General features: G+C 35.2%; 1 protein-coding gene across 1 annotated transcript in view; it reads left to right on the forward strand.

The window, feature by feature from the left end:
- ACAP2 (ArfGAP with coiled-coil, ankyrin repeat and PH domains 2) overlaps window positions 1–15676 on the forward strand; it is a 178283-nt gene extending 162607 nt beyond the window's left edge. Inside the window, exons 19-23 of the mRNA XM_006869416.1 lie at window positions 145–332; window positions 787–896; window positions 5811–5921; window positions 8263–8324; window positions 15576–15676. Coding sequence (XP_006869478.1) covers window positions 145–332; window positions 787–896; window positions 5811–5921; window positions 8263–8324; window positions 15576–15676 — 572 coding nt within the window. The remainder of the gene's footprint in view (window positions 1–144; window positions 333–786; window positions 897–5810; window positions 5922–8262; window positions 8325–15575) is intronic.
- The last annotated feature ends 391 nt before the right edge of the window (window positions 15677–16067 follow it).

Genomic DNA, 16067 nt, shown 5'->3' on the forward strand with positions numbered 1-16067 from the left:
GTTTGAACCTCACAGTCGGCGGTTCAAGCTCACCAGTCACTCTTCGGAAACCCTGTAAAGAACCAACTTGACAACACTTAACAACAGCAGCAAAACCCTCTACAGAGGCTCATTTTTATTGTTTTATCTGTGCTTACTTTTCAGAAGGAGAAAGGCAAGATTCTTCTGCATTTCGTGATTCTAAACATCTTCACCCAGGACTTCAACTTTATAGAGCTTCATATGAAAAAAACCTTCCTAAAATGGCTGAGGCTTTGGCTCATGGAGCAGATGTGAACTGGGCTAATTCGGAGGAGAACAAAGCAACACCACTTATCCAGGCCGTGTTAGGGGTATGGGTTTGTACATTTGAATTTCAGTGATAGTAAAAGATTTGAAAAATCAGACTTCATTCTGAACATAGCTATATTGTTATTGTTGTTGTTGTTTTGCTTTAAGAGATTGATTAGAAAGTAGAAAAAGCCTCTTTGTTCCTAGTAGTGATTTCTATACGTAACGTTTGACTATTTAGGCTCATTTTTTAAGTTTTCTTGTTGTTGTTAATGGAGTATTCTGATAATGAAAATAGTGTGTTTTGTTAGAAAACACATGGCAAAATGAATTCTTGACAGAAATTGTTCTTGAGGGGTGAAGGGGAGGTTTCTCCTTTTGGAGAATAGAATGGAAAGGTGTATTGAGTAAAGTTAAAAAAAAAAAAGCAAAAGTCTGCACTGTTTTTAAAACAGAAATATATTGTTATTTCTTTGTGTTTTGTACATTGTTATCCTCCTTTTTTCCCCCACAAAGGGTTCTTTGGTGACATGCGAGTTCCTCCTGCAGAATGGCGCTAATGTGAACCAGAGAGATGTACAAGGGCGAGGACCACTGCACCATGCCACTGTCCTAGGACACACGGGGTAAACTATAGTGTTTAAATAATACAGCTTTTATTTGAAAAAAAGTTTGTTTTTTTAAAAAAATCAGTGTTTTGCTTTTTCTCAGTGAAAGCCATTAGCTAGAGTTTGTAAAATCATGTTTTCCTATGACTTACATTATCATGATGGAATTTGAAATTAAATAAAATCTCATTCAGAAAAATTATTAAATATGAAAGTTACAAAGTTTACTTTGTATTCAACATAACATTTAAATAGGTCAGTTTTCATACTGTAACCTGTTTTGTTACTAGACTGGTGATTTTTGTCAGACAGCTCAATTCTCTGTACGTGTTTATACATATACACATAAATTATTTACATGTGAGAATTTTGTAACTATGAAATTTTTAGTTTCTTTGCAGAACAGGTAAAATCTGAAATAATTCTAAAATAGCGTCTTAGTTTGTGCTACTGACATTTTAGTTTGTGGAGCAGTATTTACACTCACAGAGCAGTGAAGCCTTTAACAGAAAATTTCTATTAGAAGGTATAAATGGAGTCTAAATATTGGCCTTATTTAAAAAGCTTGTGTTACTGATGATTTTTTTACCCCTTTTTTTCCAATAAGACACCAAGCTTGGTGTATTGTGTCATGATTTTTCTCAAAGTATTTTCTGGTTTCCCTTTTGTTACATCTTTGACTCGTTGATGATTTAGAAGTATGTTTATTTTCACATATTTGTAAATTTCTCAGTTTTTTTCCTCTTATTAATTTATATTTTCATTTAATTGTGATTAGAGAACATATTTCGTATTATTTCAGTAAAAATTTTTGTTACTGAGGCTTAGTTTATGGCCTAGCAAATGATTTATCCTGGTGAATGTTCCCTGTGCACTTGGGAATGCTTAATTCTGTTGTTGAGTGGGGTGTTTTATTATGTCTAGGCACAGTGTTAAAGTTGTTCAAGTCTTTTTTGTTTCTTTGTTGATTTTCTGTCTTAATTCTATCCATTATTGAAAATGGCGTATTGATGACTCCAAGAATTGTTAAATTGTCCATTTCTTTGTTCATTTCTGCCAAATTTACAAGGTTGGTGGTTGAAACCTTTCTCCCAAGCTGTTTCCTGGGAGAAAGATGAGCCTGTCTGCTCCTGTAAAGATTTATAATTTCAGAAACCTCATGGTTCAGTTCTCTTCTGCCCTGTAGGGCTGTTCTGAGTTGGAATCAACTCAGTGGAAGTAGGGTTGGTTTTAGCTTTTGTGGTTGCTGTTTATGTGTTTCAATATATTTGTGGCTTTGAATGTATAGTATGTCTCCTGAAAACAACTTAGACTGTTCTTTTTGTTTGGATTGTCTTAGTTCATCCACATTTAATGTTACTGACATAGATGGGTGTTTTCTCTGTCATCTTACTTTCGTTTCACATATGTTGGTATTTGTTGTAAGGTGGCTTTGTTAGCATTTTATTTTCTCATATTGTGTTTATCTTGGTAGATATTTATTTTGCCTTCATTTTTTAATTCTAGCTTTGCTGAATAGTGGTTGGCAGTTTTCTTTCTTGAATACCACTAATATGGTATACCATTGCCTCTGGCTTTCATTGTTTATGCTGAGAAGTTAGCTGTTAATCTTTTGGGATTAGTTTTTTTATTTTTTTTTTAAAGGTTTTTATTGTGGATTGAGTGAAAGTTTACAGGGCAGATCATCAGCTTTACATTCAACAAATTATACACCTTGTTTCATTTCAATGATTATAATCCCCTCTATGTACCATCAGTTAACATTATTTCTCTCTATTCACTTTAGCTCTTTTTTTTAAAAAAATTTAAAAACACTCAACATATATAATAATGCCTCTTAGTCCCTCTCTTTTCATGAATCTGGAGTCCTTAGCTGCTCCCTCTCTCCATGTCTCCATCTCTGGTGTTACTGTTTCCTCTGGATAAGGTCTCACATTCTGCTTGTGCTCTTCTCCCTTGATGGTCCCAGGGTCCTTTGTTTCTGGACTGTAAGATTAACTGCTCCCCTGTTTTTATTACAAAACTTCTACCTTTACAATTATGACAGTTGCAATTAGTCATGATAGCAATTATTCACTATTGAATCATAAGAATTGTATCCCCATATCTTTTAATCAGACCCATCTCGACAAGATGACATCTATTCAATGGGGACTCTTTTTTCCCCCACACACTATTAAACTAAACTCCCCTTGAAACTTTGTAAGTCAGTCACTTTGTGCCTTTATCACCCCCTCATTTTAGGTAGTCAATGTCTAAGTTGCCCATCCCTATCTGCCCTGTGTATAGAGGAGGGGATAGCATTGATACTTGATGGGGACTCCGTCCCTCTCTGTTGGTATTTAGAGTTACTACTTCCAGGAGAATAGGTCAGGTTCATCAAATTATAGCAATTTGTTTCCTTTATCAAAAATGGTTTGTTTTTTGTTTTTTCTTTGTTTTTATCATGCCCTAGTCAAGTTTTGGAGTCCTGGTGTGGTGCTGTGGGTTAATGTGCCAGACTGCAAATCTGTTTGAACTGCAAGGTCGGCGGTTCAAGTTCACCAGCTGCTCCTTGAAAACTCTATACAGGGTCGCTATGGGTCGGAATCAACTCGATGGCACTTAACAACAACAGTCAAATTCTGATTATCAAGCCATCAAGGCTAGGTCAAATGGGTACTATCTGCAACTTTGGGTGTTCTTATGCACCTCCTCTCAGTTCATATCAACTGGATGCTTCACTCTCAGCTCTAGCCTTCTGTGGCTATGTCCTTGTCCATGGGCTCAGGTGTCCCAAGGTCTCAACACACTTTGAACCAATCAGCCCTTCGTCTTCTCTGTCTCATCTCCATATTAACGGGAGTCTTTGGAACATCATTGAACTCAGCCCATTTCTTCATTGCTGCCTTTCCCCCTCTTCCACTCACCAGTAGACCAATGTGGTGACCACGTCAATACGCTTGCATGCTTGCTCATGTGTTCCCTTTGGGTTTTAGTCGTAGAGGGGAGTTTGTCCTGAAGGAACTTGATTGCTTTCCTTGATGGCTTCCTGGCAAACAACTTGCTTATTCTTGTAGTAGCTAGTCATACTGCCGTTCTTGTTTTGGGTTTTTCCTGATGATCTTTCTTTGAAGATGTATCTTCTGTCACTGGGATTCTTTTATAGATAGAAAGTTGATTTTCTCTTGCTGCTTTTAAGGTATTCTTCTTTGACTTTCTGCATTTTCACATTGATGTGTCTGGATCTCTTTCTGTCTATCTTAGTTAGAACTTGCAGAATGTTTAGATTATTGCTTCTTAATAAATTTGGGGAGTTTTTAGCTATTATTTCCTTGAAGAATTTTTTTTTTCTCCTTTCTCTCTCTTACTGAAAACTATGTAGGAACCATGTCTGACTCCCCTTGGCTTCATTAGGGGGAAAAAGAGAATCAAACTCAAAATCATCCCAGGGCTGATTCCTATTAAGCGGAGGTCAGACATGCTTCCACCCTACAATCTTCTTTACCCTATTCTGACACTAACTATCCCTCCCACAGCATTCTCTGCTTCACATCTAGGTTCTGTAATTCTCTGCAATGGCCACACAGAACTCAGAACAATACTCATGATGATGGGGTTTATTAGGGAGGTGAATAAGGTACAATTCAGGATCAAAACCAGTTCAGGATGCAGCAGCTCTCTAGTCAGGAACGCCTCTTCTCTGTCTTACTGCAGGCACGCCTCACTCTTATCTTCGACCTCTCAGCCCTGTGGTCCCTTGGCCTCTGCTCTGCTTGGCCAAGTGTTACAACTCCTTTAGCCAGGCTGTGAATACCCAAAGGGCACATTCTTCAAACCAGTCTCATGCCTCTAGGTGCTCAGCTTTACTCAGTCCATGGGTTTAGAGCCCAAAGCTGTTGTTCTGTCTCTCCCTGCCATGACCTCTGTAATTGCAGTTTCTCCAGGTAGAGATCTCACACTTAACTCATGCTCTTCCTTCTTGATGGTCCTGGAATCGTCCATTCCTGCTTCTGAGATGGCTCTTTTTAAACCTAGATGTATGGCAAAACTAACCAATCCCAGCCTTAGAGTCCTGTGTACCTTATTTACATGGTCCCGCCCAATCCATCTCAGTGGAGGATTTTTTGCTGACCCTCCTACTCAATAACTACCCCATAAGATACTTTCTGTACTAATAAAAGATCATATTCAACTTGCCATTCATATTTCTTTTCATAAATTAAACACTCTCAAGCACTAGACTTCTAACCCCAAGACCAGCAGTTCAAACCCACCAGCCATTCCTTGGAAACTCTGTACAGAGTCACTATGATTCGGAAAGGATATGACAGTACCTAGTAACAACAACAATAACAACAGTCTTTCCTATAGTACTTCATAGACTCTATTTATTAGTTTCTTTCCTTTTGCCTCTTTTTTTTTTGCCAAATTTTTACATTATCGTAAGTATTTGTGGAATGAAGCAGGAGGATTGCACTCCTGACAGGGTGCTGTAGGATCAGCACTGCACTCTGATCCACAAGGTTAGCAGTTCAAACCCACCAGCTGCTCCTTGGAAAGCCGACTCAATGACACTTAACAATAAAGCAGGAAGGTCACTTCCGACTTTGCTTTTGTATTATAGTTCATATACTGTGATGTTTAACATTGCCTTTGGGTTTTCCGATTTCCATATAATGACCTTGAATGACTTTTTTGTTGTCCTTAACTGTTATAGATACCTGTGGACATTTTTTATGTTTTGTTGTTGTTAGTTGCTGTTGAGTCAAATAAGATAATGTGTATATATATATATATATAAAATATATGAATGTGCCTTGAGACCTGTAAGATATTTGTGTCCATATTCAATAAATATTTATAGAGTGAATTGAGAAATTCCAAATGCAAATGTTGCTTTAGGTTAATGTTTTTATGTGAATGATGATTGTTTCTTGTGTCCTTCAATAGGCAGGTATGTTTATTTCTAAAACGAGGTGCCAATCAACATGCCACTGATGAAGAAGGGAAAGACCCTTTGAGTATAGCGGTGGAAGCAGCAAATGCTGATATAGTGACCTTGTAAGAATTTTTTTTTTTTTCACTTGAATATTTCACATGCAATTTATTACTTTTTAAAGGATGCAAACATTGAGTTTCATGCATATGTATGAAGCTTAAAAGTAATTAGTTATTTACTATGTGTTATGTGCATCCCTAAAACTTTAAAGGTGTGAACTTACTTGCCTCTCATAACTGCCCTGTCAGGGAGGCATTATTGTTACTATCCTCATTTTACAAATGAGAATGCTAAGCCACAGATAATTTGAGAAACTTGTCCGAGATCACACAGCTAGGTAGAGTTGGGACTGAAGCCAAGAATTCTGACTTCCAAGCCTGTGTTCTTAGCCACTTCCTACTGCATGACCAAGAAGAGGAAATTGGTGACTTCTCTAAAATGTCTTTGTCAACTCCTAATATAGTACTCATGAGTTCTGGTGTGGTACTGTGGGTTAATGTTCTGGACTGTAAAATCAGTTTGAACCCAAGGACAGTGATTTAAGCTCACCAGCTGCTCTTCAGAAACCCTATACAGGGTCACTGAGGGTTGAAATCAACTCAGCGGCACTTAACAACGACAGTATAGTATTTGAGGGAAGTTGACAGGCAATTATTTACAAGGAGGGAAGACAGCTGTATTGATGTTAGTAACTGCTGCAGTTGCATTGCCTTTCAGCTGTGATGCTTAGAAATCTGTGGGTTCCTTGCCCCAAGTTTTTTCATATGAATGTAACAGATTGATTGCAAAATAAAAATTCTCAAATTTAAATGTTTGAATAAAATTTAATGTGATATAATAAAGAAGGAATTTTGAGTTCTTATTTTGATTTTCACCTTAAATCAAAATGTTTTGGTTACATTTGGAATCTCAAAATGAGATTGTTGCCTGTATTTCAAGGCTACATAGGAAATTCCAAGAGTGCTTTGTATGAAGTTGCTTTTTCATTGAATTCCTAGGCTGGTTTAAGGCCAGAATTACCTTGTTATTTATGGAGAGACTGTTTCATCTACATTATCTCAATTATTTGCAAAAAGAAATTCCCTTAGTTGACTTGAATCTCCCAAGGTCCCACTGAGGAGTCCTGACATGCTGTGTTTTACCCACCCCAACCCCTGCCAAATGAAAACCAAAATAGAAAACTTGGTGTCATTTCCTCACTGCAAGAGGTGTTACTCTTATGGAAGATATTTGGAAAAAGAGCTTAGAACAACTGAATCATTATTTTTAGATTTAGTATTGGAGAAAGATGAGTTTTTAAAGAGAAAAATCGAAATAGTGTAGGGACACGAACTCTGTCTGCAGTTTCGAGGCAATTTCAATGTCGTTATGATACCCTTTCAAAAAAAATATTTGCCCCAAATTGTGTAGATTTTCTCATTTTAATTAGTGTGAGGATTAGAAGTTTCACTTAAGAATTAAAAAAAATGAACATGCTCTCTTAAAATCTAAATACCAAAGAGAGATTGATGGCAAATCTATCATTAATTTACACACTGATTGAGAGAAGACATCGTATCGTGGTACATTGAAAACAGGGAATGCCCACACTAGATGCCCACGTAGAGTGAGCATGTTTGAAGAGAGTGATGGAGATCTGGGAAGGCAATGGGCCAACAATGACAGATAAACAGTACAAAATAGGAGTGGGATACCAAAGACAATCTTTGCCTATTTCAAATGTTGTTTAAAGTCATCAAGAAGATGGGAGGGAATTCTTTAACTTTTTAATCTAATGCTGCATGTCTTACTACAAGAAGAATTAGCAATTAAAAAAAAATAAAGGACTATAAGTATATAAGCAATATAGTAATTTTGGAAAAATCTTAGTAACCTATAGTCATTTATTATGAAGTTTATATGTCAAAATATATCCCCAAGTTCCAAATAGTATGTAGAGAGAATTTGGTATTTATACATCCAGAGCCACCTCCCATTGGAGTGAACCATAGTAAACTTATGAAAGACGATTGCTTCCACATTGCAGAAGCAGTGAATTCAGCAGCGAGTACTTAGAAAATGTGCCAAGTTGCTGTAGGAGCCAGGAACTCTTTGAATCTGGAGGAAGCAACCTGCTGAAGATGCTGCAGGAATCCTGTTTAAATAGAGCTGAAATGCATTAAGGATCGCTCATAAATGCTCTATAAATAAGATTCAGTTAAAAAAATACCCTGTAAATAAGGTACAGTTATTTTTGTGTATCAGCTTGTAAGGTTTGATAAACCAAAATCCAGTTTATTTTAGTGATGAATACTAATAAAATAATATAAAATTTTTAGTAATATGTATTTCCTTCTTATGTAACTCACTAGTTAATGGATACTTATATATTGTCATCTAAAAAAACCTCCTTTGTAATTTCAGGTTACGTTTAGCAAGAATGAATGAAGAGATGCGGGAATCAGAAGGACTTTATGGACAGCCAGGTCAATATTCTACTAATAACCATACCGAAATGCAGTATAAGAAATGCATTCAGGAATTTATCAGTTTGCAGTTGGAAGATTCATAGTTCATTAGTAAACTGTAGAGTTTTTATAGCCTACTTGTAAATTGTGAGTTTCGTAGTGGTGTACTGTACTTTCTGAATTCTTGGGTGGCTTATTGCCAGATCGTTAGAAATCTACCACTATTCCTATTACAGTACACATTTACATGCAGTATTGAACTTCTTGGCTGCTGACTTCCTTTATCTGCTGTACAGATGTCTTCCATATGCATTCCAGTGAAATGAATGGAATGATAAATGTGTTCTTTATATACTTAAAGCAGCACAGTAGGTGTTTTCTTTTTTGGAATTCTTTTTAGCTGTCCAGTAAATATAACATAATTGTTTCTTTTTTGTCATTCAGGGAATTTCTATAAATTCTGTTCAGGGAAAAAAAACAACAACAACATACAAATCATCATATGCTTGGCATATAAAAAGTCATTATGGAAAACACTTAGGAAAAAATAATTAAATCAAGAGGTTTGTACTCTAATCTAAAAGTGAGTTGAAGGTTTCAAATAAAAGTTTACGAGTAGGCTAAGAAGTCATCTACATAATGGGAATGAATTTAGGTTAAAAGATAGAGGAACAAGGTCTTATTCAGCCTTTGCTTAACACAACCGAGTATAATACCTGTGGGATAAGTGGAGGAATATTTAGAATAATACTTTGTGAACCTGAAGGCAAAGTAAACATTCTAGAGAAATCTCAACTCATGATCAGCTCAATTTGCAGTTTGGATTAATTTTCATTTTTGAGTCAAGATGTCAAGAAAAGGAAGAAATATTGCTGATCAGCTTTCTCTCTTTGATGAGTACATCCAGATTTTAGCCATTCTTCACTAAGAAGAGAGTCATCAGTGACCTCTATTTTCATGAGTTGGAATATATGTATCACTAATTTATCTGTTTTAAATTTGTATACATATTAGTTTAAAAAAAAAGTTCAAGAGTTTATGACTAAAATCCTGGAGAATGTTCAGTTTGCAATGAGTATATTTGATTTTTTTTTCCCAATGAATTAATTTTGATACATTATTTATAAAGTGGCCTGGTAATAACATCTTTATTTCTTGTTTAAATCTGTGCTAAGATCTCTGTGCTTTATTCTAACTTCAGCCATTTACTTTTATCTTTAACCAGACTAACACAGAATTATGTAAGTGTGAGGCCATTTCTTTTCTCAGAGGACTGCATTTACTACTTATTTTTGGTCTAAATAGGGAACAGGTAAAGGTAAGAGCTTTGAGAATAGAGGTACTTCAGCTAGATGCTTCTAATCTAGGGTGCCCCTCTTTAATCCTATGGATCATACAGTGGTATTGACTCATGCTTTACCAAGACAGAAGAGTGCTGAAAGGGTGAAGTTTCAGTGTTAATTCTGGATTTCACCTGTTTGTTTTAAACTTGAATGTTAGATTTTAAAAAAGTTATAATTTTGTAACAGATAAAACTAAGTGATAGTATTACTAGGCCATTTTTGAGGCCTTTTTTGTTTAAGCACTTTAAAATAAAAATTATTCAAAGGATATGAACTGATATTTGTTAGATAAGCGTGAACTTCAAGATTTTATTTAAAAAAAATTTTTTTTTCTTGAAATTTTAAAATTAAATGTTTGGTCAGCAGGTGTTTCTTTAAGATGTTTGCTGATGAAGTTACACCCAAGTAATCAGTCAGAAGGTCCGTGGTTGGGACTTTGCTTTGAAGTGGAAGCTTGCAAGGATGTAAGGCCTTTTATGTTCTTGCCACCTCTTATTGTTGTTGTTAAGTGCCGTAGAGTTGGTTCCAACCCATAGTGACGCTATATAGGGTTTCTGAGGAGCAGCTGGTGAGCTTGAACCGCCGACTTTGCAGTTCAAACGACTTTGCAGTCTGGCTCATTAACCCACAGCGCCACACCTGGACTCCTCTAGTTCCAACCAAATTACTTGGGCTTCTTCTGCTAGTTTTGGGAGTAATCAAATGTCGCTTTCACTGTCATTTATGTCTAAGTTTATAGCTACTCCTCACTTACTGACAATCTTGTTATCCAGCATTTCACATTTACAATATTAAAAATGCATCATTAATGTGCAAAGTGAATATTTGCTTATTAATGATGTATTTCTGGCAGTAATTAAGGAGGCCAAGGTGATAATGCTGTCTGTGATTGTTAAAGTTATGGGTCAACTTGGTTGGACCATGCTTCTCAGTGGTTTGGCAGTTAAGTAATGAAGTGGTGTGACAATTATGTAATGATATAATTTGGCAGTTCTGCAGTGAGGTGCTTGGCCTTCATTTTTGCATATTGCTGCTTTTCCCACAGTGACCTGGCATTTCAACCTAACATTGTGGATAAGTGAGTAGTTGGGTGTACATACAAGCATATGAATATATTTTCTGTTCTTCAGTTAAAAATAGTTTTTCTAATTTACCTGAAAGAAAAACTTTTTTTTAAAAGCTGAATTTTAAAGCAAACTTTCCCACCACTCTCAATATTTAGAGACTAAACAATGCATCAGAATTATACAGATATCAGCAGAACAGAAGGGTATTTTGATCTGTTTGAGGATCATATAGGTAATAATTAGATTTTTAACTCATTGTGAGGGGCTAGTACTTAAAGCAGAACAGTTTTATACTTCCAGAGGTGACATGGTAAACTGGCACAGCACTTGCTCTCTGGTTATGTTTCATTTCCTTTATGAATCTTTGGAGAGCAGATATATTTATGCAGGCAGCAGTTTGCCTCCCTTCCCCTACTTATTACTGTAAATATTTCTCTCATTGACTTTAGTTGATTGTTTTGTAAGGATCCTTTGTTTATTATCCCGAGCAATAGAAAGAAAACTTTGGATGTCTAGGTACTCTTTTTCAATATTTTAATTATTTTGTTGTTCTTGAGAAGATACACAGGCAAACATACACAAATTTGACCATTTCTATGGCGGTTTAAGCCCTCCAGCCGTTGGCAACCCTGAACAGGATCACTGTGAGCTGGAACTGACTTGGTGGCACTAATAACCTCAACATAAACAATGCATTGACAGTGATGGCAGTTTTCAAAGTGTGCAGTCATTCTCAGCCTGTTTCTCTAAGTTGCTCCTCCCTCATTAACATCACCTCACTACCCACTAAGGTTCCTGCCTATTTTCTTGAGCCACTGTTGTCAAATTGACCCCATATAGATAGTTCGAGAGAGACCTTTTATACTAAGTTAAACTTTTAGTCAGTTTTAAGATGATTTCAGGGGATGTTTTTGGTTAAAGGCTAGAAGTTTATATATGAGCAGTTGTTTCAGAGGTTTGTCTTCCCTCTATGGCTCCAGGAAACCTATAGTTCATGAAAATTTGAAATTATGTTCTTTATCCGTCACCCCCTCAATCAGGAATCCTTGAATAAAATGCTCAGTAATTGGTAGCCAGGCCCCATCCAGTTCTTCTGGGTTCCTGGGAAAGGAGGCACTTGTTCATGGAGGCAGTTAGCCACCCATTCTATACTCTCCTATTCCTGACCCTCCGTTTCTCTTGCCTCAGGTGAATAGGAACCAATTGTGCTTTAGATGGTCACTTGCAAGCTTTTAAGAACTCCAGGCACTATGCAGTGAGCTAGGAGGTAGAACAGAAGTACTAAACATGATATTAAGCCATTTAACTGGAATGCCCCATGAAATCATGACCTCATAACCGCCAAACCAAGGAACCAAATCCTATAAAGCATTTGGTTGTACATAAGTAGCCTCCAGCTACTCTATTTTATTTATTTATTTATTTATTTATTTTTGGGTCATTGCCATTTCAACTTTTTATCAGTGTGCAATTTATTGATAATAATTATAATAAGCAATATGTTTAAAGCTGGTATTTTTAGTCTTCCGATAATTAAGAGCCCTACCATTGAAATGACTCAGATATAATCTTTGGCAGTCATGAGCCTGTTCCTAGAAGATTCTGGAATTCCCAGTTGTTTTTGCTTTTGCAAGAGGAAGTAAGAGGTCATATTGTCTGCCAGGAAGATGTCAGTTCCTACAACTTTCAGGAGGTCTAGGGGGGTGAATTCAAGGTCAGGTGGAAACCAACTTGGTGTGGTACTCACAGCCTCTGGCTCAGTGACTCCTGGTGGTTCAGTTTCTAAGCCGGTCGAGAATCACTGCTTTACTGAACTAGCTATAAGAGTAGGTAGGCTCCTGGTGTGGCTCTTTAGGATCAGCACTAGACTGCAAACCACAAAGCCACCAGCTGCTCCTTGGAAACCCTATACAGGTATGTGGGTACCAACTGGACAGTTCCAACAGTGAGCAAAGGTGAGAGAATCACCTATTTATAACTGATCTAGCCAGTTATAAAACAGAAGCTATTGCCAACCAGAAGGGGCAGGGTTATATTGCACGATAACCTGAATGCTGGGATCCTCACATGCTTCCATCCCTTTGAGGATGTGTACATTTCAAGAATAAAATCTTAGCTCATCATGACTGCTATTGCAAATTCTGAATATCAAAAAGTAAAAACTTAAGCTATCAGTGGAAATGCAGCAGTACACATTTGAAAAACTTGGAACTACCGATGTATACATGAAAATTAACTCTCTCCAGGGAAATAGAATGAGGTCTTAGAACTTCAAAGGATATGTTGCAAATATTGAGGTGATTAGTTGTTTACTGTTATAATAAACTGTTGAATGTTTTTAGGTGACCATTTCAGACGGGAATATTCTGAATGGTGGTTTATGTGTTCCAGTATAGACAAATTATACTTGCTTTGGGAAAAATGATAAAATATCTAAATTCTGTTTAAATGATAAAGAATCATATTGAAGTCCAACTTGTGTTAACAATGAAATATCTTAGTCATAATTGTTATTATGAAAAACTTTCTTTTGACAACACATTTTGAGGTCTAAGAAAGGTAGTATTCACAGTGCATTAGTTAATGTCTTGTTAGAAACTGAATGTTAACACAAAAGTTGTGTGTGTGTGTGTGTGTGAAGGTGGAAAAATTTTTTGTATTGTATTGACTCTTTTAAAATGTATTCAGTCAGTGAAACCAATGATTTAGTGTAGTAAGTAGCACCAACACTTCCCTTCAAGAAAGTATTTAGCTCAAAGAATGAAAGATTTTATAATTTGTTTTGCATGGTACAATGGTTCTACTAAGATGTACTTGTGTAATATGTACTAGAGGATTTAAAAACAAAAACTGGGGAAGTACAAAAAGAAAAACAAATCATACAGCTTATTCTACAAAATATGCATTGCTAATAGTAGAAGCCATATATTGCCATTGTACTGTCGTAATACTTGCGAATGCGTATCTGGTGCTATCTGTAAAATATTTGATATTAGCATCTGCTAGATCCTTCTTCTTAATTCTTCTTGAATGTATAATGTGTGCCTTTTAAGTTAGATTTGATGTTGAATGGTAAAAATCAGTGTGGTATTTTTGTATTATGATAATCTGCACTTTATACTTTCTTGGAAAGTAAAATTCCAGATTCCAGTTTAAATAGTATTTAAAACAATATTTATAATGTTTACAATAAATATTTTAATTCAACATCTAAGAATAAGAAATTTCTAAAATATTTTGTATGATTTGCTAACTGCTATTTAATGTTGCTTCCTTCTCAGTTGATTTTCTATCTTTGAGAATGACTACAAATGGCATGGGTGGTGGTTTGTCTTTCAATGAGTGAAACTGGATTGCCTTACAGTTGCTCCAGGATACCAGTTTGAATTTTCATTATTTGAGCATCAGTTATTTGAAGTAGAGGTTACTCTCAGCCATCTTATTAAGATAATCTTCTTACCTTTTATTATTATTATTATTATTAAGTTAGAATGATTAGTCCAAATGATTGGTTCAGGTTACCAAAAATGCCAGGGATAAATATAAATTATATAGAGATTTTAATAAATTGCTTTTTACTTACATTAGTGTAAGTAAACTAAAGTATTAAGAAACTAAATATTAAAAGAACTACAAAATTTTCATTGAAAATCTGGGTTATACTGTTAGACTTCCACTTGATCTTAATTCTCCTCCCTTCAACATTTTTTGAATTCTCTAGTTTTTGATGAGACATCTATTACCTCAAAAAATCTTGTTTTTTAAGAGTTGATAAAACTTACTGCACTATTAGCAACTGTAGCAATTAGTTTGTTATAAGATGGATGCAAGGTATCTTACGAGAAATAGCTTTAACAGCATGTGGCAATAATAATCCTCTGAAATCGCATTTGATGGTCTAAATCTTGAGGACAGTATCATGCCAAGCTTCCATATAAAGCTAAATTTATCTTGAAAATAAGATTTGACTTTACATAAATCCTTTGCTTGAGGAATTAATCTGTACTCACATAATTAGTTTTTTATGGCAAGGAAAAATCATATTCAATCTGCTATTCTGTCTATAATACTTGTATATATGCTCATATGTTAAGTACAGCCCTGTTCATTACTCTTAATTTAGCAGGTGTCCATAGTGCATATTCTCATTTTATCATAGCATTCTTACTCTTATGATCTATGTTAAACAAATAATAAAATCGTAGTTTCTAGGTAAATGTGAAACTATGATTTTTATCATCATTTTCTAGAATTTATTATTTTATAAGCTTAGAAAGCAACAATATGTCCACTGGTGAGTTCATTAGCTTTAATTAAGCATTAAAGTTTGAGTAAATTATTTTTTCACATGCCATTTAAATTAGAATGACTTTTAATTGAAAGGTAATGTTAACACAGGAGGCTCTTTTAACCCTACCTGATTATCAGTTTGCCTTGTTGTAATATCTTGCATCCATCAAAAACATTAATATTAGGTTTGAGTCATTTCTTTTGGCCTTTTTCAAGCAAATATTTAAAGTTGCCTTGTTTACTATACCTCATCTAGAATGACTTTTATTTTTCATGTGTTAATAAATGCATTTCTTTGCATTGCTTTAAATACTTGCATCTTTGCTATTTTCTAACTCTAAACTTTCCTCTGTGGCTGCATCTGAGGTACTTTGTTCAGGTATTTGTTTGTTTTTTCCTTTCAATATACATTTTTCTGGTATATATATTTCGTTGGATTCTTTCCTTCTCATCTGAAAAAAAAATTAATGTAATGAATTAAAAAATAGTTTACTAGTCATAAAAATTACTACGAATTATTAGTAATTTAATTGTATACATTTTTAAAGTGTCATTTTATTTTCATGCAGGTGATGAAACATACCAGGACATTTTTCGTGATTTTTCCCAAATGGCATCCAATAATCCAGAAAAACTAAATCGTTTCCAGCAAGACTCACAGAAATTCTGAATTTTTTTAAGGAGAAAATATTAAATCTGATGATCTCCTAATATGTACAGCTGAAAACTCACACATTCTTACTGCTTTAAATCTACTTACTTAATTACTTTTGGTATATATTGAGTAAGTTAGAAAAAGGTGCCCATTTATTGAAATTTTTGTAAATTAAAATGCGGATCTCTAGTATTTAGGAGAGGAACTGACTTTAGGACCTTTTCTTAAAAAAAAAAAAAAAAAAAGCCTGTTTAATAGGCTGCTTTGTATAGATAAAAGTAAAATCTAGACTTACAAGGCATTAAGAGGTTAGACAAAATCTCTTGTTTGTTAGATTGTAGCAGTGATTTCTTCATACATCATGCGCAGAATCATTCAGCCAAGCATGTCTGCATTGAGTGGGAGT

Source organism: Chrysochloris asiatica, unplaced genomic scaffold, assembly GCF_000296735.1.
Source record: "Chrysochloris asiatica unplaced genomic scaffold, ChrAsi1.0 scaffold00130, whole genome shotgun sequence".
Classification (NCBI taxonomy): Eukaryota; Metazoa; Chordata; class Mammalia; order Afrosoricida; family Chrysochloridae; genus Chrysochloris; species Chrysochloris asiatica.